Here is a 21,491-nt window from a genome sequence, read left to right as displayed (position 1 = left end):
ATCTATATTACGAAGAGACATTCGACCGAGGTACGAGTGGGAAGCATGTGAAATTCCTTTTTGGGCTCATCCGGTGACAAAAATCTTGTGGGCAAAGATTAGGGGACGACCATGTTCACATCTTCGTTATCGCCATAGGCAAATGGATCTTATCCTCCACAGAAGAGTGACCAATTGGAAGGATGCCCTCCGTTTTAAGGTCGAGCACAGCGTTGTGTCCTTGAAGGTGGGAACCAAAAACTGCTTCTCCATCTCGTCAACATTTGCAACCAGCGAAAGAGACAAGGAGGAGATTAAGCTGATGAGCATCTGATTAAAATTCCCATAACGTATACGATATTGATATATTACATGAAAAGTTAAGTGACAAAATTTAGATGCGCGTTGGCGTGAGGAGGAATATATTTACCAGTTATATCATCCGCAATCGCCTAGATCTCGAGACATTCTTCAAACCAATATCATAAACTTTATCGAAATAGGTAAATCGAGAGTCCCCCTATCCGAGAACCGTATATGAGAATTTCATCTCGTGCAGCTCAAATAAAGTAAAACTCCGATAGAGGATATAGAATAGAAAGTTCGAAACTCCGAAATATATCTGTCGAATATAAGTATCTCACGCAACCATCTCGACAACTCTAAGTGATTGAGCTTAAGAATAGTTATTGAACCTCGAGCATGTGGCCCATACAGGAAAACAATTAAGCAGAAAAACAACGTAATAACATATTATTATGAATCCGACCAAAAAAAAAAAAAACATATTATTATGAAAATTTCAAAAGAAAAAAAAACATAAGCTTTTGTTTCTCGATTCTTAATCTGGAAAAATTACTTAACCAATGTTATAAGCTGTCGAATGGAGTTTTGAAAATACTATAACAAAAGTACCTAGAGAAAGTGAAATTATTGATGAGCTCACATAAAAATAAATGCTAAGTTGGCAATAGATTAGGCTTGTTAAAATTGCTTAAAATGGTCACAATTCCTCGAAAAGCTTCAATTTTCATTAATATGTTAGAAATGTCCGAAATAACTTTAGAAGATATCTAAAATGTCTCTAACAAATATATAGATTACTTTGATCACATGAACATTTGCCAGTGTTCCTCTTTTGGCACAGTAGAACACACGCATGACCTGCATATGGATAATTACCAAAAAATTAAATTAAATTTATTGTACGGATGTCAATTCAGTCATAAACTTTTTAATTCGGCCAATTTTAATTATAAACCTTATGACAATTTGTTGATGTAGTCCTACGAACTAATCTTGGTCGAAGATCGCCGACGTGTATGGCATTCATCTTATGTGGCATGACCGGTGCAGATGTAAATAATTTTCGCATTTTCTTTTAAAATTTTCTGATTTTTTTTTTTCATTTTTCGTTTTTTTCTTTTTTCGGTCCACCAGCTATACGCGAGGGCCGGGACGCCATAGCGGGCCCTCGTCTATCCCAAATCTAGCGACTCGATGACCTTGCTATGGTCGGTGAGGGCTTTGGGAAAGGCCCGCAACGCCCTCACCCGCGGCCAGCGTTTTCTGATTCAAATTGGTCGATTTATGACTTTTTTGGTAATTTTCACCTTGCCGCCTATCTTGTTATTAGTTAATAAAGCTTATGAAACTTTAAGTTCCACGAAACATTTTTCTGAACCACAAGACGCGACATGTTTCTTCCAGTTGGCTTGGTAATTCGCAGAGCCAGCTTGGTGGACTTAATTTGTTTGAGAGAGGCTGGGAGGATGATACTTAAAAAGTCTATTGTCTGGTGTAAAGAAATCACTTTCCATAGTGAACGAACCGTGACTGCTTATTCTCGTCGATATATTCATGGATGCATCCATGGATTTCAAGAGCAGTTGAAACAATCCAAAGTCCTGGATTTTAGTTCAATGAAATGAATTAATTAAGACTATTTGGGATTATGTTTAGGCAAAATGTTCCCCTTCTATTGCTGTCTATCCAAGAGTTGCTTCTCAAGAAGGGGCAAATCCTTCTATGTATGGTCAGAAAGAAGAAAAAGTGAAGAGGTTATACTTTTCCAATTGGAATAGTGTGTAGTGTCCATTGATTTACACCCCATACCATTGCCTGGGCTTGAACATTTGTGGAAACTTTGCAATTCAGTCCAGCCAATGCACATTACTTTAATCAGATGCTCTATTTCCTCTCTCTCTCTCTCTCTCTCTCTCTCTCTCTCTCTAGCATTGCTAGAACTGAGGAATTGCACATCCCACTTTGACAGTCCAAGCTCTTTGATGGTTTCTGCTTTCTTTTTTTTTTTTTTTTTCTGGTGATTGCCCAAATGAAATGGTACCCAAGGAAAGCTAAACCAATAAAAGAACCCATTAACACATTAATTACATACAGATAAGCAGAGAGAAACTCTTAGTGCAAGAGAAAGGAGCCCCCCATGAAGAAGAAGAAGAAAGGAAAAGAACGGAGAATTGCGATGGGATTCTGGTTATTTCAGCTGGATCCAGAGGGCAATCTAGGCAGCCTAATGTAGAAGAAGATATCAACAAATTTCACTGCCTTCCTCAATTATTCTGAGCATGTGGTGGACAGCTCCTGCTATGTCATCTACTGAGGTGAGCTGGCACCCTTCTTCAACCTGTGTGTTCAAAGCACCGAAGACACCCTCATCAATTCGAAGCCCCTTTGTTATAAACCCCAAAAAAATCCGAACTTGTTTCCTAAAACCATGAGCACAGACATTTGTTTCCAAACATGGAACACAAGCCATAGTCATGTAAAGAACCTGCACTTTTCTCTGTTCATGCTCTCTCCTCCTTGTGTCAATTAATGCTAGAGCAGATTTAATAATGTCTGCTACAGTTCCTTGGACCCCCCCCCACAAATATTAAATAATGTCTGCTACGACATATGATTATATAGTTCTCATAATGACTGTCATTGAATTTTTGCTCACATTGTTGGGATTCAATCTGTCTAATAATGCATCTTGAATCAAGAACAGAGAAATCATTGACCCAGTTGAGAGAGAAACAAAAAAAAAATTGTGTAGGACATAGCAAGGACGGGTGTAAGTCAAACAGCATTACCTTGGCACTGATTGAGTAGAGGACTAGATGGTCCAATGTGGTCACATTGAGGTGGAGGATGTTGAGGTGGAGGGTGTGAAACCCTGCAATCAACCTCGAGAGCTGTCGATGGTTCCTCCTCGAGAGGATCCTGAGGCTCGCATGAGTCTCGATGAGGGTGACCTCGATGTCGGCTATGGCCGCCCTGGCGGTTGAAGCGGAGGAGGCTGTGTACTTGTTGGGGGCTTGAGACCATGTGTACTGAGGATACATGAAGAACTGTGAAAATGGGGGTTGCAGGATTTTGGAGGGATCATCGTTGTTGGTGTTGCTGGTGGTGTCCGCTTCTTCATTGGTGATGTCTTGTCCTGCTTGGTATTGCGAAAGCTGAAGCTTTTGGGCTTCAAGGGACTGCAGGAGATGCTCTAGCTCCTTGACGAACTCAATGGCTCCACCAACTATGGAGGCTTGGTCACCCTTCACATAGGAAATGTTGAGCATCCACATGTTAGATCACAGATAATGAAAAAATAGCTGAGGCAGGAGTTAACAATTGAAGCCAAAAACGTTGCTGCTCTCAAGGCACGAATTTGCTTTTAAACCGAGTTTCGAAAGATGTCGAATTCCCAGCAAACATATATGGAAGAGGAGAAGCATGCATGCTGTCTTTCCAACATTTCCATACGAAACCCACATCACACTGTATTTTCCCCCACTTCAAATGACAGAAGGAACAATCCAGGAGGCGATGACAGAGTATGAGGGTCAACTTGAAGATGAACTGTTTCATTTCCTTAGAACAATGCAGCATTAAGATAAATACTCACTACCCACTACGAATTTCAAGATTTCAAATTGCTTTTGGTGACCAATGATTCTGTGGGGGAAGCATGTTGTGGAGTTTAACGAAGACACTTTTTTTTTTCCCCTTCCTCCCCCTATTGTTGGGGGGCAATGCAGTTTTCAATAAGGAAGAAAGCATAGTAGTTTAATGGCCAACCCCACAGAAAAATTCTGCATGGAGCGTATTAAATGTGAAAGGCTGCTGTATCCCTCCACATATAATGAGAAAGATGAAGAGAGAATGAGAATGAGAATGTACACAGCCATGTCGGTGTAGTGCACTTAATGAACACTACACACGAGAGAGAGAGAGAACAAACCCTTTGGACATAGGACTCGGGCATCAAGGACCGGAGGACGGCCAAGTGCTCGTTCATCTGCTTCCGGCGATTCCTCTCGACGGCAATGTGGGTCATCCTCTGCGTCTCCGCCTCCTCCTTGTTCTTGCACACCCTCGGCCTCCTCTTCCGCTTCTTCCTCCCCTGCGCCGCCGCCGCCGCCCCCAGGCCGGCCGCCCTCCTCTCCCCGGACCTCGCCCGCGGGTTCTGAGGAGGAGGCTGCGGAGACGGCGGGGAGCCGTTGTTGGAGTTGGCCTGCAGAGAGCAAGAACCCGCCGCGGCAGCAACTGCTTGCTCTTGATGGGGTTGTTGAATGAGGTGGTGGTGGTGGTCGAAGAAGTTGGTGGCGGAGGAGTCGTGGGAGCTGTAGGGGGCGGCGGAGATGGTGTCGTAGATGATGAAGTTGAGGAGATCGTTGGCCGAGAGAGCGTCTAGTGCCATCTTTGAGCTTTTGAGCTTTGGTGTGTGTTTCTTTTTTCCTTTGGGGAATATACTGACTCAAAAAAAAGACCATGAAAGACCACCGCTAGAAAGCTTTTGCTTAGGGCTATGCTATAGAGCACACCAGCGCTTTTATACCTAGCCCTCCCTAAGGTGAAAAAATACTAAGGACACGTTGTCGTCTTCTTCTTCTTCTTCTTTTAAAGAGATATCTGAGAATTATAAAATCCTATGTCAAATAATCGTATGGGTCAGTCCCAAAATTCCAAATTTAATCAGGTGGTACCCGTTATTCCGAACGTGATCATGCCCAACAAGGTTCTAATTCGACTATGCAAGCTGCTCGACAGTCGGTCTTGATTCCGCCCCGCTCCGGTAGTTCTCTTCTTTGCACAAGTTCATCATCGAGGAAGGAATTGAAGGGGTGCGTGTGGCCAACATTTTCTTTCTCCTTTACTGTATTGTTTGATCACACAAAGATAGGGATTATAGCAAGAGAATCCATCCAGCTTTGGGGAGGACAGGGGAAAATTGAGGATGAAAATGGTAAAATGAAGAGAGTAGAGAGAATAGGGAAAGAGTGCACGTGAGAGGAGCAGTGAAAAGGTGTCGTGCTTTTTCTGCTTCCAAAAAGTGAAGGGAAGGAAAAAAGATTTAAAATGAAAATAAGAGAGAGAAAGATCGTCTCTCTCTCTCTCTTCTCTCTCACTCGTCCTTGTTATGGTTCCCTTCCCGATTTCACAGACAAGCTGCCAATTCTGCCACACTTTCTGCAATGTAGAGAGAGAGAGAGAGAGAGAGAGAGAGAGGTGGGGACCCAAATCTATCAAATGGACAAAACATTGGATACAAACAACACGAAGAGCATCTATATTTATATGCTAAAAAGCAACTCCTCTCCTCGCCTCACAGTTCACAGTTCAAGTTCAAACCCTCCTCCTCCTCTCTTTGGTTGGGCTTAGGGTGAAAGAAAAGATAAAAATGGAATTGCCCCCCAGCTTATACCCTAACGTTCTCTCTCTCTCTCTCTCTCTCTCTCTCTCTCTCATCCCGCGGTGAAAATGTAGACATTGGCATTTACCCACCAAAAAAAACAACCAACACAACTTCAGGGGTTAAAAAGTTGTCTGGTACGTTGCATATCTATCATGGGGTTTCCAATAATTCTCAGAAACTAAGCCAAGCCAGCCATGCATGGGCATTGGCATGGTGCCTGTTTTGGAAAAATGAAGTGCCACGGAGGGGGGTGCAAAAGAACCGGCAAAACAGCATGGGAAGTCTGTCTGGCTGGCCACGAAGTATCAACAGGTGGGAGCAATAGTACTAAGCACGTACTAATGAATTCGTTGCTTTTTGGCATTTCCATGTTGGACCTCATCGTCTGAGAACAAAGCAGAGAGAGAGAGAGAGAGAGAGAGAGAGAGAGAGAGGAGGGTCATGTGTGGCCACTCTTTTTGGGTGCGTGGAAGATAACACAAGCACTGAAATTTATAGACACTGTGGCCTGGGGTGGGTAGATTCTAAATGTGCCGAAAAAGATCATCTCTCTATAGTCCCCTCCTTTGGTCATCCCATGGGGTTTGGCAGATTTTGCTCCCCCACTATCGTAGCTTCTCCCCCTCTCTTTTGGAATCCTTCTGCCACCAAAACTCTTGCCTCTACATAAGATGATGAGCACATTGGGAATCCTGACAATCCAGTTGAGCTTCAAACCATTTGGACATGCTCCCGTGCGACCCTTCCAATGATGAACGAAGGGAACGTAAAGATTTGTGTTTCTCTAGGCATATTTGGCGGGAGAAAGCTCCGACTGTGGGTGGTATTTTCCAATATTTTTTCGATCCTTTTGAGTGACATTACTATGCTTTAACTCTTGGGATGGATATGAATGACACTTCTAATTGGAAAGCAATATCGGAGTCCTTGCTGCCCCCGATCAGAGGGCTGGCATGTTTCTCCGACCAAACCCTTCCTCTTCCTTCTTACAATTGTTGTACTATCCACAGCGCATTTCATTTGATCTTCATTGCCCGACATGATCGCACTTAGCCTATATATTTCTTATGAGAAAGACAGACATTTTTCAGCGAAACAACAGTTATCATAATCCAAGTGAAGAACAGTCTGTGGTAAAGACAAAATACGTTAATACCAAAACAAATAAAAAAAAATTCCAGTAATCGAAGAAGATAAACATATTGTAACGTAATCTAGATACCCAATGATCTACAAAATTTCAAGATACGAGTAAGCAATGGTCAAATAAATAACACGATAGTATTAGGACATTTACTAGTTCGACCCAAGTACATTTATGCCCGAAATAAAAGCTTGGAACAAAACATTATCCCGTTGGACACTTAAAAGGGTTTCCTTAAGACTCGCATTATCCCGTTATTGCAATGCAATCATCCGATTCAAAGCACACTAGCTTTTCATGAAGCATGTAAGGCCACGAGCGACTTAGTTCCACACGCCATAGATGGGGCAGATTCAAAGGATCACACCACACCTTTTCTTCCCCATTTATCTATTCGTTGGAGGGGAGAGGTTCTTTGCTCCTTACTTTCAGCAGATAGATAGATAGGACCGGATAGACAGGATAAGACTCGCAAGGTTCTATGCGCACTAAAAAGAAAGAAAGAAAGAACGAAAAATACGGCTTCGTTTGTCTACGCATCAGAAGATTCAGAACCACATAGGCAGAGTCAACGACGATGTCCGTACGCTTCAGGGAGAGAGAGAGAGAGAGAGAGAGAAGATGCAGGCTTAAAAACAGTGGGACTTGTAGCCCCTTTTCCTATTTCCATTGTTGTTCGATTCTTTATTAATAGAGGAAAAGAAGACTGATGAAGTGCGCGCGCGCGTTGAGGTGGTGGGGCTGGTGGTCGTGCTGGTGGTCGACCTTCTTTGGACAATTATGGTCCAACCTTGTCAGAGACTTGCAGGCAAATCCATGTGACCACCAAAGCTTCTGACCTTCAGACCAAGAAAACTACTTTTTACCAACAGCAGCAATCATTCACTCCCCCCCTCTTCAGTTTTCAACCCCCACCCTTGCTTTCCTTCCACAATAACATCACGCGGTAAATCTCTAATCTCATTCTATGCATCCAAAAGAGCCAATCAAATTAATCAAAAGAGTCTGCCATCTGGGTATGGAACGTCCTTCTCCCCAGAAGCAACAACACTTGGGGGGTTTGAGAGATAAACAAGAATCTATGCATGCAGACGACAAAACCAACCCTGCGGACACGTACATGACCTAGAAATATGAGTTGTGTGTTGTCTTTTATACAGAACCAGGCAAAGTGACTGATCATATGGGCATGGGCAACTAACAAGCTCTAGTTTAGTATGCATCTGCATGTGCTTATACATGTGTGCACCAGCGACACGTGTCCGTTACATGCTCGCCGTCTCGCCTCGGGACCATGAGATGAAAAGGATTTTGCTTACCTCTTCGATTTGGTTTTTTTTTTTTTGTTTACCTTCTCATCTCGATCAGTGTGAAGAGAACAATCCATTCTGCAATTCGTTAATTATACATTACAAGAAATTGATTACCTTAGTTGCTCACACTAGATATATTAGATTCAGAATTGGAATACGAACCAATGTTACTAGCAGTGGAACTTTCCCAATGCAGGGGTGCCAAGTGCACGAAAGTTGAGACTTTAACATGCTAAATAATTCTCGACCAAAAAAAATAAAAATAATAACATGCTAAATAATCACTGCCATAACGTATAAACAAATAGGATCAAAGTAAAATTCCCTACCAAAACTTTAGCCTAATGCCGTAAAATTCTAAAGTCCCGGTGATCACAGACAAAACATAGGCATAAAGCAATAAGATGGCTAGGGATGTGAGTGGTGACGCAAACAGAGTCTCGAAAAACAAGTTAACCACACCCGTTAGCACATTTGCCTGCACATAAGCAGAAGTAAACATTAGGTGATATCAAGATTCAGCAACATAGTTTCCACATAAAGCACATTTGCTGTACCAGGAGGAATGAACCCAGTAAATTCCGGTTGAATGCATCTTCAAGAATTGAACTTTTGCTCCCACCAACATAATCAGAGAGCATGAGTATGGCTAATACCTACAAAACATGCCCTAGTCTCAACCTCGAGAGTATGCAAAGTACCATAAGGGGATAGCACCGTGTGTTTGCACAAGATAATTATCCACTGGAAGAAAACTAACGTCTAACTAGAGCTTAAGTTACTGTTCTAAGCAGTTCCACATGCATCTCTTTCAGAAGTTAACATTGAATAGCACATTTGACCACTGGCACTTTGACTGTCGATATCCATCACCCAACAACTTGAGGATTTAATATCAAGGACTTGTTTGTTTCCACTTAAAAATAAGCAAAACGTAATTGTTGCTTTCCTGCCAAAATCAAAGTACCATTCAATTAAAAAAATTATGAAAAGGCTATGTGAAAAGGTCAACCCTTAAGTGGAAAGGACGCATGTGTATTTCCCATGACTGCAGCATGTGCTACATTGTTCAGCACAAGATGACTCATGGATGAGTGAATCAGAACATGCATATCAATATTTATAACGATTAAATATGCCAGACTCTTAAAAAAAACAGGGACATGATATTGCTCTAACAGTCAGAAAACAGTCGTGGTGTAACATATTTCAACATGCTTCTAAACTTTGGGATTCACTATAGTAGAGGGAAATAGCAGTGACCTGAAAGTTTTGTGCCAACACAAGAGTAACATAAGCCAGGTTGCACTGCAAAAAAGAGATCAATCTTTTCATAAAGCTTAAGTAGAAGATTTCCTTGAGTAACGATCGATGCAAGCAAAGAAATCTCACCATTCTACGTGAAGCACGTTCAACATGCCTGTCCAAAAGTATTGTCAATAACCTGCCACATGCATTGAGAGAAAAGGGTCAGTTCATATCTCATCCATTAAACACATTGCAAGTGACAAAAAGATGAAAGGCTCCTAAAACAACGAAAGAAAAAAAGATAACAAGCTCATACCAGAATAGAAGTGCAATAATCCAGACCCTTCTTCTTGCCCATTCTTTGCCTCTCTGTGAAGCAGAGGTCTGGTTTCCGAAGAAGAGATAATTGCCTAACTGAACGCCAACAAGGTACATGCCCCAATATCCTGTAACATGCCATCAGTTGACTAAACATAAGCCAATTGAGGGTGAAGAATTGTTCATGAAGAAACTAAAACCTAAACTGCCAAGCAAAAGAATATTTTTGAAAATGAAATCTATTGCTCAGTGTTGCCAGGAGAACATGGCTCCCGAATTAACTAGCATGTAAATAAATTAATTACAATGCATTCCAAGAAACCATAGCTTCTCCAGAATTCATACTGAAATAAAAAATCTGGAATTCATCCATGAAGAAAGGGAACTAAACCATTGGACTCATGTATATAACCCCCTCCCCCCTTGCTTTCACAATTCACCTTCACCTTGAAATGCAATTAATCCACATAATTCTGGTTAAGATGCCAATCCAGACCCTAGCCAACTGAAAGTAAACTTCACAACAAGAGAGAAGCAATTAGCTAATTCCAAGAAGTCCTTACCAAAAATGCTGAATATTCCTTCCTTATTCTGACTGATGATGCTGGAACCTCTTTCACTGGAAATTAGATAAAAGTTTAACCCCTGTATGAGGCAACTTTGATAGCCTGAGGAATTAAAAAGTCATTTTACTTGACGACACTAAGCAAAGTACTGAAGATGCTTGATCATGCAAAAACATATCACAAGTATTAAAAAAGTACCTATCAAAATAAAGAAACCTAGTATCCCGCAATTCTTGGGGGAAATGTTTATTAAAGAGGTTAGCAATGAGACGGCAGCAAGGGTGAAGAAAAAATTCCAGTGCACTCCATACTCACCGACATGAACCTAAAACACGGAGGGAGAAGACTGACATATGTAAGATAGTAAGAAGCAACCAGAAATGCTTACAAAACACAGAATAAAGGAAATAAGTCTTATGTCGGAGATGAGCGTGCAGACTGCATGTCACAACATTATTCTCTTTCGACAGCTATGAAGCTTAAATCACAAACAAACTGCAGTAATTCATCAGAGATTCTCAAACAGAGGTCCAACAGGGTCTAAGAGGAGTAACCCTCCAAAAGTTACCAAGAGAGAATATAAAGCTGCATGGGGCATATTGACAAACCATTCTGCTATGAATGATGTCTAGTTTAAAAAAGCAAACAAGAAGCACACAAAGTGTGAAAGGATCTTTGAGTTCGGTTTTTCATAAGCTTATAGTAATTCTTTGATAAAAAGAAGACTATCCAAAGGTAATAGCCGCCTGCTCAAGAATCCTGGATAAAATAGAGTTCCTATGACTTACCAATATGGAATTGGTGTAAATAGTTCTATGCATATCTCTTCGGCTTAATATAGACAGACAGACATTGAGAAGATACTTACCCATCAAGATTAGTACTACCCTAAGTCCAGTCTCTTTACATTCATGTACATATCTACTTATAGAGCACCCTTGAGGATGATAATTAACTCTACTTATAGAGCATCCTTGAGGATGATAATTAACTCTGTCACATATGCAATGAAACAACACAAATGCTGGTAGCATAAAAGCAACTTAAGGGAAGATATTTCACCTGATAATCTACACCAGCTGTAGAAACAAGCCGTCCAAACCCTAAAGCAATTAGAGGACTGGTATTTCTTAGTGCTGTCATCAGATTCCTGACAAAAATATAGAAGAAATGAAAAATTAAAACAATCAAAATTGACTTTTAACAGTGGATGTGTTCATTATTGATAGGTTGACTACTTTCAATTTTTTGCAACTAATGTCACAATCTATCAATCTTGTGTATTGAACCATTCAAGGATGTAGAGACTAATGAATGGGAAAGGGGAAAAACACTCACATAGATGAAATATTTCGAGCTTGTCTTGACACCAAAGCATTTGCCAGCACAAATGAACCAACACCAAGATCCATCTGGAGAAGACAGAAACAGACAAATATGTCAAATATGCCAGTACAAGCAAATTATTATTGTTCTTTTTTTCTACTTCGAGTATTGACCTAGTTCAAGCTACTTTTAATGATGGTTCCATGCCAGCTTTACGATTTAAGAATAGCTTACTGTTTGAAACAATTGACTTCAACCCACAAAAGCAGCACCACAGCTCTATGATATAGGAGGAGCTTGTGCATCTTACCAATCCAGTGCCAAAAGTTTCAGTTTTAGCATATCTCCTCGGGAATATTCTAAAGTCAACAGCCAAGATACACAAACAAGTCACGATCATCTGCAGCAATCAACCTCGTGGGGCAAAACTATGTATTAGGAAACGGATAAGCTGCTAAATGAGCTGTAACATGAAAGAAAGGCATCCAACTTGAATACCATGCAAACCCTGTACAATGAAATATCTGTCCTCAAAGAATTAGGTGCCACTCTTGAAGGAAGAGAAGAATAAAATCTGCATGAAACTATCAATACTTGGGTCAGCAACAAAATAGAAGACATCCTCTCAAGCCAGCTGTGCAGGAAAGCATCCTGTCCTATACTGCTCAGAAAATTGAAATAAGAACATGCAGTCTTGAGAGCACATACATGCAGCTTATATATTTTGTATAAAACTCTAATGTATCAGCACATAAGATACGGAAAAAACAGTATTAAGAGTGGACCTCTCGATTGCTGCAGATAGAACCAGAGAAAATGTTAACAAAATTGTTGACAAGTACGTCCACTCTGATAGAACCTGAGACATGTAAATTTGTTTGTCATTAGGAGCAGACTAGAGTGTGTAAAATAGGTAAAAGAATAGCAGGAAAGATCAGGATTAGCCGATGCAATGGCTAAAGTGTAGCAACCTAATGCAGGAAATATCTCTCTCCATTCAAGCTAAAATGATACACCGGAATTTGCTAAAAGTGAAAGCACTTGTTTCCCAGAACAGATCTCGAGCAACCTCATAGTTCAGTGGTATGGAATATGAACAGCATTACATAAGTCATGTTCCATTATTCTCATTTTATCAGTATCCATAGTAAATTTTGTTGTATAAACCTCACTATATTGGAGAACAGAAAATCTAAAACAACTTAACCAAATAAATACTGCTCTGAAATATAATAATTCAGGATAGTCACCAATAAAAGGTCTAGGAATTGCCAATTTCTAAGCATAAAAGGAAGATGTCAAAACTTGTTGGATAAGAACACTACGGCAACACTGAGTTTTTGAAATTATGAAAATCAAATCCTGCTCACGATGAAGACTCGATAAACAATAGAAACCCTCTAGTACACAAGCTTCATTTAAAGAGCTGAGTTGCAAGTCTAAGAAACTTACAGTAAAAGATAACAGTATGGGGACAATAATACATAGGTAATCCATTGTCAATGTCGCCATGTAATCCCTCCAGCTCTTAGGTGAAGCTAATGAGTCACGGTTTCTCTTTGACGAGGCATCCTTGTGACCGAGGTCTGCCGAAATGGATTAATCTCAGAATTCCACTATCAGCTACAGGTATGTTACATAACAAAAATAACCCTTCCGAGAGGCTATTCCATAAAACCTAAGAGGTACTGTCTAGGGCTGCAGGCTCATGGCAAGTGCCAAAGGTATACAGAACTTTTGTGCTCTTGCTATAAGAAGTGAAACTCTGCCTTTTTAAAATGGTATCAAGTTCGGTTTATTTTGATGAGTACAATATATTTGGCATGAGCACATTAAGCATCTGTTCTAATACATTGAATTAAGCCCTGGAACCATATAGAGGGATCAAATTTAACCTTATCATTTATGCCGTACGTTATAAAAGAGTGGTGTTTGGAATTCGATTATAGTTGCAAACATTTCACAAACTCAGTCACACCACAATGCAGACTAGAGCTTCTGACATTCGCTTAACCATGAAACTAGAACATTAATTATATGACTGCTACTATTATCACCGATGCAAACACCACTGCCACAACATGTCTGCTGCCACGAACACCACCAATGTCTAAGCCCAACCCTACCCCGCTACGGTTCTACTATCACCACCGCATCACACGACAGCTGCTGTCAATGCCACTTATTACCATCACCACCATAATCTCTAGCATGACGGCCATCTCCCCCACTACCACCTTCTATCACCATCACTGAAACATTCTCTGTCACCTTTACCACGGCCGCCTCTGCTCCGAGCAGGTAAACAAAGGACAGCACCATCTTCACCTGTCACCACAGGCAACACTTGCACCGCCATCAGCCATAATATTTTCAAGATCAAGCACCCTCACCGAGTTTTCGAACTCGCAACTACAAACCAAATAAAGTCTGGAGCCATTCCGAACATGAGCCCTAATATCAACGGAACCATGTAACCTTAAATTGCCAATCGAGTAGACGAGTGCAATTTCAGAGCCCAGCACAGACAATGTCACAAGCAGCAGATACGGTAATCGCTTGAAGAAAGCAAAAGATGGTACCGGATGGAGAGCGAGAGCTGAGGGAGTGTCGCAGAAGCACAACAACCTGAGAAGATCGAAATAAAGCGAAACAACGATAAGACCGCCGCCAAAGCAGCGGGCGGAGCACGACAGTCGAAGGTAGGAGCGAAGAAGCGGCGGAGACAACTGAGGAAGGGGCTTACGGGGACGATGGTTGAGAGAGCAGCGATCTCGAGCATCGACGATCCCGTCAGATTGCTGACGAATCTGGCCAAACACGAAGGATCCCCGAGTGAGCAAACGCGATAATCACTGAAAATGAGCGAGCGAGCTAGAGAGAGAGAGAGAGAGAGAGAGAGAGAGAGAGAGAGAGATCAAACTCTTCTTTGAGATGCTTGCTAGGATTGAAGGACTTGGCGCGAGAATCCATTGCTGGCGGAGAAGAGAAAGTAACTACACAACCGAGTTTTGATCGCTCAGCTGGAACTGCAAGAAAGAACCAACAGCATACCTCTTCATCTGCAATTGAATCTATTAATACTTAAAAAAAAAAAATTTCAAACAATCTTTCATTCGAGTGGAAAAAGTTAATTTTGACCCAAAAAATAAAAAATGAAATGGAAAAAGTTACAAAAAAAAAAAAAAAACATTCTAAATTAGTACCGAACATTCATATTTGTGGGGGCGATAATTCGTGTCATTTCTAATTGTCACAAAATCGTTTCAAGATAAATTACAAGACATTCTCAACAAAAGTGACAATTTCGAGTTAAATCGTGTCATGCCGAGTTGAAATTTCTTCAATAAATTCTTATCGAGTTCGAATCGTATCGAGTAATGTGGTGGCAGAAATTGTCATCCTACTCTGAATAGTAATACCAAAAGTTGTATGCACCTCGCAAAATTCGCTGTCAAATGAAAATCTAACATGAAATCAGATTCGTTTTGAGCACGTTTGTTTCTCTTTCAGCGAAAGCAAAAAAGTCAAATTTTTGTTTTCCCGTTCATGAAGGCCAAAAGTGCAATGCACTTGCCTAAGCTGTACTAATAGAAAACACAGACATGAGCATGCGTAATGCCAGAAATTATTGTCAAAGTTCCAGGTGCAATAACTGAGGGATAGTTCATAAATCAAGCATCGCGGAGAACAAGTAACCGCTTTTAACTAGAGATTATTGAGAATTCCAAAAAGGGTCAATTTCACAATCTGGAAATCCAGAGTAATCCCACCCTCCCGGATGGACCTTCTCTCAGTAACAGGAGGACATTCGATCTTTGATGGATCTTTTCCCGAATACAAGACCGGGAATGAGATACGAGCATCAAAGCTCCTCGTACAAAATGAAGATCTCATATGCAAGAAAAAAGGACTCCTCAACTCATGCGCATCCTTCGCGATAAAAAAAAACTCATGCGCATACTTCCCGATTTCCCCCTCCTCTTCCTTTCCTTCGCCCCCTCGGAGTGAGGCATCTCCTGAAACCAGTAAATTAGTTGATACATCAAGACGAAGCTTGACAATCCTCTCCTGCCTCTGATGTTTCCTGCTCAAACCATCTTGTGAGTAGGGTCGTTATCGGGTAACTTCTACTGCTTCGGTGAGCTTTTCCCAAAGTCACTCAATGTCATCTATCCAGTCACCATATATCCTGCTGATCTTGTCTGGTCCCTTCCATTTCTGATGAGTTCTTTGCCCTGGCCTCTGTAATATGATTGTTGGTCTTTGTGATGGAACTCCGATGTGGTAAGCATCTGTATGAGGGACCAAGACCACTGATGCAACTGCAGTGTCTGCAGGAGTTTTTGGAGGACCTCCTCCCTGTTTTGGATCAGCAGGTGCTGAAGTAGGATCTCTTGCCTCAGACTCCACAAGCCCGCCACCATACCGGTGCAATTCTGCATATTCAGATACCATGTCAAAGATTTGGCAGCATTTGCATCATGAAGCAACTAAAATTATTTGGTAGAATCAATAGGATATGCTTCTAATAACATGGAAGAACACCGGGTTATTCACATTTCATTTGATGGTCAGAGGTGAATTGAAAGCTAAGCAGTGGTAATTCGAAAGATTCCCAGGGAAAAAATAGAGATGTCTCCTACGTTACCCGTGAATACAGTTTCAGTCTTGCAGACAAAATTTACCAGTTTAAGCCATCAAACACACGCAAAGGCAAAAAGGGCAATACACGGTGCACCGTACATATGAAGAGGATCACCAGTTAAGCACACATAACTGCCAATACTTGTATCCTAATTCCTAACACTATTCATTAACTGGACTAGAATTGCCTAACTTAATTACTATGTCCAAAATTGCTATGTCCTGGCCAAACTAACCCTAGTGTCATTTAAAATGAAAAACAACCAATAAGAAGAGTTGGCAACTATGTGGAGACTATGAGGATATTTTGCTTACAGGAAGTCTTAGCTGTCCAAGAAGAAAAATGGAACTGCTGCTTTCTCACACTCGACGATCCTCCACTTTTTTACAAAAGTTTCTTCCATCTCCAAGCAAGCATGTCATGACTATTCACTTCTACTTCCTATTTCCACATGTCTAAGGTCCACTTTGACGATTTGCACTTTCTATTTTTTCGAATAAGCTTAAATTCAAGTGGTTTATGCTTGGTTGGTTGATTATATGGTACAACTTGTAAAAGTTTTCAAGAGTGAAGGTATGGCTCAGAGAAGGGTTGATGATTTCTTTACTCTGCAAAGAAATCTGGGAGAGCGAAGTTAATTCTTAATAAGGTGGCTAGCATGTGTGAGTAATAACTAAGTAATGTGAAAAAGATTCTATTTCTAAGCTCCCTTAACCGTTTAGAAGCTATAAACAGAGAACGCTTGTCAGAGTACAGGACACAGCTGAACATACATCTCTTCATAGACTATAGACATCATTATTATGGTTAACTTATTAAAGTAAAACTGATCAGAGCAATTGAGTGCACACACACAAGGGATATCCATGAGAGCCATGGAGATTTAAACAATCATTTATAGCTAATACTAATTTAATTGTCCCTCTCGGTTGCTCATGCATCCTTTCTTCAGCTCAGAACTCATCCTTTCTCCTAAAACATATCTCCTCAATTAGAAAATACATGTTTCGGGTTCAATCAATGAAAGGAAATTATGGCACCCCCCTGGTGTAACTAAAATTGTCAAAAAACATTTCCCTGAACTTAGATTATACCTGCAGCTCCATGAGCGAAATGGCACTTGTTTCCAAATGGACAATAACCCGTGAGCTCCCACTTATTACAGATTCTCGTCTTCCAATTCGACGGCTTCACGTTTGACCCAACCCCAGCTCCACCTCCTCCTCCTCCTCCTCCACCTCCTACACCACCACCAACACCTCCTCCTCCTCCTCCTCCTCCTCCTCCTCCACCACCACCACCTCCACCACCGCCACCACCACTACCGCCACCTCCACCGCTATAACCACCAGGTCCCAAGCTTATGGCCACGCTCTCCCTATTCTTGGACTGCTCGTCGTGAAGAAAAGTACAACTATCTCCATACGGGCAGCCTTCCTCTGTATAAAACTTCTTACAATGCCTCCCCTTATATGACCTCTGTGACTCCCCACTGAATCCCGAAGACCCGAGCGATGGAATCTGGAACTCTTCTCTCGGCTCTGATGCAACCCCCTTCTCCTCCTCATGTGCTGCAACAATTTCCTGCCAATTAGGAGGAGGCCTCCTCAATTCCTCGATACTATGAGCAAAGTTACAATTTGTGACATAAGGACAAGTCCCAGCACGGAATTTGCAACACAGCTTGGTCTTAAAGAACATTTTACCAATCGCTTTCGACCTGCTGGATACGGCAGAATCCGAATTGTTCCTTGATTTTTTGCTCGGGGGCTCACTACCAGACCGCGACTGGGACTGCCTCGCGTCATAGTTAGAGTTCGAGGGAGTGTCGGAAGGCGTCAAGCCGCCGTTCCAGACACGGTACTCATCTTCCGAAGCCCATACCCCTGGATCAGCAGAATTCTGCATCCAGCTCTCATTAGGACCTCCAGTGATCACGTGAACCACATTACCACTGCCGAAGCCCGAATCTCTACCGTAATCCATCTCATCCAAAAAAACCCACCAAGCAACACTCAACTTCAAAACCCTCAGGTTGATGATGTTATAACGAAGGCAAAACTAGAAAACCCTAGCTCCGCGACTCGAATTCTCCCGATTAGCCAACAAAACCGAGGCAAGCACCTCGAATTTCAAACAAAATTAAGAAGCCGGTAACTATCTCCCCCCCCCAAAAGGAGCTCGTCGGATCACGATACGTAGCTCTGAGCTACAAAATTACTACTGAAACAGCAGCAACGAGCATTCGTTTTCTCATACAAGCAGAAACAAAATGCAGAGTCAGCTCAGGGATAGTAAAACCTGGAGATTGCAACTTGAACCGCATTAGATCTTGAAAATGAACGCATCAAACGATTACACAAGGACAGCTCTAAAAAAGAAGAAGGGGAAGAAATCTGCAGATCGAAGAGCCAGCTAGTAGCAGCCGATGAAGATGAGCTCACGAAAGAAGGAAAAGAAAAGGAGAATCTGAGAGCTGGATTTGATTTCGTTGGACTGACAGGTTGAAGAACAATCCCAGAATAGAGGAGTGGATTTTTCCTTTTTCTATTTTCTACTCGAATTTCTCTTGTCTGTTTTTTTTTTTTTTTTTTTTCCTTCTTTTTCGTCACGAGGACTAGGAGCAAGGATGGTACACGTGGCGGCAGCAGGATGACTCGATCGTCTTCCCGCCTGTGGCCGCGGGTTTATCTTCTTCACTCACAAGCGGGCTTGGGAGAGATCCATGATCCGGCCCGCTCATGCTGCACTTTGGGCCCGACGGGGACTGGATAACGGGCCATGACCTCATCCGCTGACGGCCCACCGAACCGGATTAAGCCTTTGAACCAAAAAAAAAAAAAAAGGTATAAGCCAGGCAGATAAGGCAGTGCAATATTTGGGCGGGCCGGCGGGCCGTCACTCGATATGACAATCGGGCGATGGTAAGATCGACGGGCCTGAAAAAGAATGCTCCCCTGACGTGGATGGGCATCATGCCTAAGGCCCTCGGGCTGTCACCAAAAAAAAAAACAAAGAGCTGGCCCGACCAGCCCGGCCCGGACCGACCCGAAAATTTAGGGTATTTTAGGGTCAGGCCACGGTCTTCTTCGGGGGTAAGGATCAAGTGTAAGATTTTCCAACCATTTGGGTCTGGACTTTTTTTGTTTTTTGCTCTTTTTCTTGAACAAGTACGAGCCCTTACCTCCATCGATCGCACTACTCTCTCTCCAATTTGAAAAGCACGAGCCCTAACCCTAAAATTGGGCCATGCTAACATAACACTCTTTGTGCGAAATGATTAAATTGGCAAATTGTTAAAAGGTCTAAGACTAAATTGACGAATTGTCAATAGTTTTTAGGATAAAACTAGAAACAACATGTTCATGGACATCTTAGAGAGGCATAGTAAAAAAATTGGATCTTGCTAGCATAACATTTTTTGTGCGATTGTGAGAGTAATATCATATTGTAGGCCATAAATTCTTAAAGTAGTGGACTCCACAATAATTTTTATTTACAGGTTATTTATTTTTTTGTGGCCCGGAACGGACCGTTAATCTCGTAGTGGGTTACACTACAAAAAAAAAACGGATTTAGCCACGAAAATTAGCGACGGAAAAAATTTGTCGTAAATTTGCGATGGATTTTGCAACGAATTGAGTTTTCGTTGCAAATTTGCGACAAAAATAGAGACAACAACATTTCATTGCTAATTTGTGACGAAATTTTTTTTTCGTCACAAATTTAGCGACAAAAACCCAATTTCGTCACAGATTTAGCGACGAAAACTAATTTCGTCACACATTTAGCGACGAAAACTCAATTCGTCGCAAATTTAGCTACCGTAACTAAATTTCGTCGCAACTTACGGGCTGTTGTTTTGTGTCGAAAAGACCTTTTCGTTGCAAAATGCGCGACGAATAATATTTTCGTCGCAAATTGTACGATGAAATTCAATTTTCGTCGCAACATGCGCTCAGTTATTTTGCAATGAAATTTAGTTTTCGTCGCAAAATTTCCCACGAATTCAAGTTCGTTGCAAATTTAGCGACCAGAACTAAATTTCATTGCAACTACCACGCTGTTGTTTTGTGACGAAAACGCCTTTTCGTCGCAAAATGGGCGACGAATAATATTTTCGTCGCAAATTGTGCGACAAAAATTGAATTTCGTCACAACGTGCGCTCGGTTATTTTGCAACGAAATTTAGTTTTTGTTGCAAAATTTCCCACGAATTAATATAAGTCACAAAATTTGCGACGAAAACTAAATTTCGTCGCAATTGGGTTCGATTGTTTTGCGACGAAATTTAGTTTTCGTCACTAAAAATCATCTCTAAACCCCACCGACACTTTTGCATCGCAAATTCCAATATTTCGTGGCTAAATTCGTGGCTGATTAAAATTTCCCCCTTTAAAATCCCGTGACCTTCTCTCTCACCGCACTCTTGTCTCTCTCTCTCTCCAGATCGCACTCTTGTTGTTCGACCGCTCTCTCCTCTCTTCATTTTGCTTTCTCCATTTTTATTTGTGTCCTATGGTAATTATAGAATAAATTATTCTTTATTTCATCATTTTCTTCTATCAAATGGTACAAGCTTCATGAAAGTTAAGTAATTTTTGTTTGTCTTTTTTTAGATACGTGTCTATTTGAAGATCTCGCAATCTAAGTGAATGTTGCGATTTTCATCAAATTGAGCATTTTCTCCTACAAAATATTGAACCAGATACTTGGGTAAGACTTGTTGACATTGCAACTTTTTTTTTTTAAATTGCGAAGTAAAGTTGAGCTCATACGTTAACGTGTACGTGTAGTGATGCAAGATTAGCGATAATATTTGTGACATTTTTCCGAAAAAACGTTCATATAGGGTCGCGAACTTGCAGTGAATTTCGTCTTTTATAGGTGCTAGATGAAAATTTGTCCACGAATTTGTGACGAAAAGGGCATATTCGTCACAAAATTTGCGACGAAAACTGAATTTTGTCACAAACTATGCTTCGTTGTTTTGTGACGAAATAGATTTTCGTCGCAAAATTTGCGACGAAATAGTGCTCGTCGCAAATTTGCAACGAAAAATGTATGTCGTTGCAAAATGTTGCGACGAAAATAAAATGCGTCACAAATTTCACGACGAGCACTGTTTGTCGTCGCAAACTACGCTCGATTTGTTTTGCGACGAAAACTAAGTTTCGTTGTAAAATTTGTGACGAAAGTTGAATGTCATTGCAACGTAGCAACAAACACATTTTTTCGTCGCTAATTGGCTATGAAT

General features: G+C 41.3%; 3 protein-coding genes across 6 annotated transcripts; all 3 read right to left on the bottom strand.

The window, feature by feature from the left end:
• Positions 1-2,096: 2,096 nt before the first annotated feature.
• LOC115743164 (transcription factor bHLH71-like) lies at positions 2,097-4,687 on the bottom strand. The gene is made up of 3 exons (XM_030677827.2): positions 4,217-4,687; positions 3,075-3,530; positions 2,097-2,623 (listed from the first exon to the last, which is right to left on the bottom strand). Exons 1-3 carry the CDS (start codon positions 4,673-4,675, stop codon positions 2,528-2,530), a joined length of 1,011 nt encoding a protein of 336 aa, XP_030533687.1. The 5' UTR covers positions 4,676-4,687; the 3' UTR covers positions 2,097-2,527.
• A 2,655-nt stretch (positions 4,688-7,342) lies between these two features.
• On the bottom strand, positions 7,343-14,662 carry LOC115743160 (uncharacterized protein At4g17910). 4 transcript variants are annotated; one of them, XM_048275951.1, is made up of 19 exons: positions 14,510-14,662; positions 14,333-14,396; positions 14,169-14,214; positions 13,039-13,172; positions 12,372-12,445; positions 12,085-12,247; positions 11,897-11,986; positions 11,599-11,672; positions 11,323-11,410; positions 10,459-10,585; positions 10,258-10,362; positions 9,693-9,822; positions 9,521-9,572; positions 9,392-9,436; positions 8,686-8,784; positions 8,425-8,606; positions 8,291-8,370; positions 8,135-8,203; positions 7,343-7,654 (listed from the first exon to the last, which is right to left on the bottom strand). In XM_048275951.1, exons 1-16 carry the CDS (start codon positions 14,557-14,559, stop codon positions 8,454-8,456), a joined length of 1,494 nt encoding a protein of 497 aa, XP_048131908.1. In that variant the 5' UTR covers positions 14,560-14,662; the 3' UTR covers positions 7,343-7,654; positions 8,135-8,203; positions 8,291-8,370; positions 8,425-8,453. The 4 variants fall into 4 exon arrangements, with proteins under 4 accessions (XP_048131908.1, XP_048131909.1, XP_048131910.1 ...); XM_048275952.1 differs by lacking the exon at positions 7,343-7,654 and having other exon boundaries at positions 7,788-8,203; positions 12,085-12,160; XM_048275953.1 differs by lacking the exons at positions 7,343-7,654; positions 11,897-11,986 and having other exon boundaries at positions 7,788-8,203; positions 12,085-12,160.
• Positions 14,663-15,555: 893 nt separating this feature from the next.
• LOC115743163 (zinc finger CCCH domain-containing protein 12) lies at positions 15,556-18,803 on the bottom strand. The gene is made up of 2 exons (XM_030677826.2): positions 17,329-18,803; positions 15,556-16,025 (listed from the first exon to the last, which is right to left on the bottom strand). Exons 1-2 carry the CDS (start codon positions 18,218-18,220, stop codon positions 15,745-15,747), a joined length of 1,173 nt encoding a protein of 390 aa, XP_030533686.1. The 5' UTR covers positions 18,221-18,803; the 3' UTR covers positions 15,556-15,744.
• Between the last annotated feature and the right edge of the window lie 2,688 nt (positions 18,804-21,491).

Source organism: Rhodamnia argentea, chromosome 3 (assembly GCF_020921035.1).
Source record: "Rhodamnia argentea isolate NSW1041297 chromosome 3, ASM2092103v1, whole genome shotgun sequence".
Lineage (NCBI taxonomy): Eukaryota > Viridiplantae > Streptophyta > Magnoliopsida > Myrtales > Myrtaceae > Rhodamnia > Rhodamnia argentea.
The sequence above is the reverse complement of the archived record's forward strand: the minus strand, read 5'-3'. Positions and strand labels throughout refer to the sequence as shown.

Bases quoted from the DNA above. Each gene is read 5' to 3' on its own strand.
- LOC115743164 (XM_030677827.2), bottom strand. From the start codon at position 4,675: ATGGCACTAGACGCTCTCTCGGCCAACGATCTCCTCAACTTCATCATC. The intron at 3,531-4,216 runs GTTTGTTCTCTC...TCCTATGTGAAG, and splicing joins CCGAGTCCTATGTCCAAAGG to GGTGACCAAGCCTCCATAGT. The intron at 2,624-3,074 runs GTAATGCTGTTT...TTGAACACACAG, and splicing joins TCTACTCAATCAGTGCCAAG to GTTGAAGAAGGGTGCCAGCT.
- LOC115743163 (XM_030677826.2), bottom strand. From the start codon at position 18,220: ATGGATTACGGTAGAGATTCGGGCTTCGGCAGTGGTAATGTGGTTCAC. The intron at 16,026-17,328 runs GTATAATCTAAG...CTGAATATGCAG, and splicing joins TTTCGCTCATGGAGCTGCAG to AATTGCACCGGTATGGTGGC.
- LOC115743160 (XM_048275951.1), bottom strand. From the start codon at position 14,559: ATGGATTCTCGCGCCAAGTCCTTCAATCCTAGCAAGCATCTCAAAGAA. The intron at 11,987-12,084 runs GTATTCAAGTTG...TGATTGCTGCAG, and splicing joins CATTGTACAGGGTTTGCATG to ATGATCGTGACTTGTTTGTG. The intron at 11,673-11,896 runs GTAAGATGCACA...TGTCTTCTCCAG, and splicing joins AAACTTTTGGCACTGGATTG to ATGGATCTTGGTGTTGGTTC.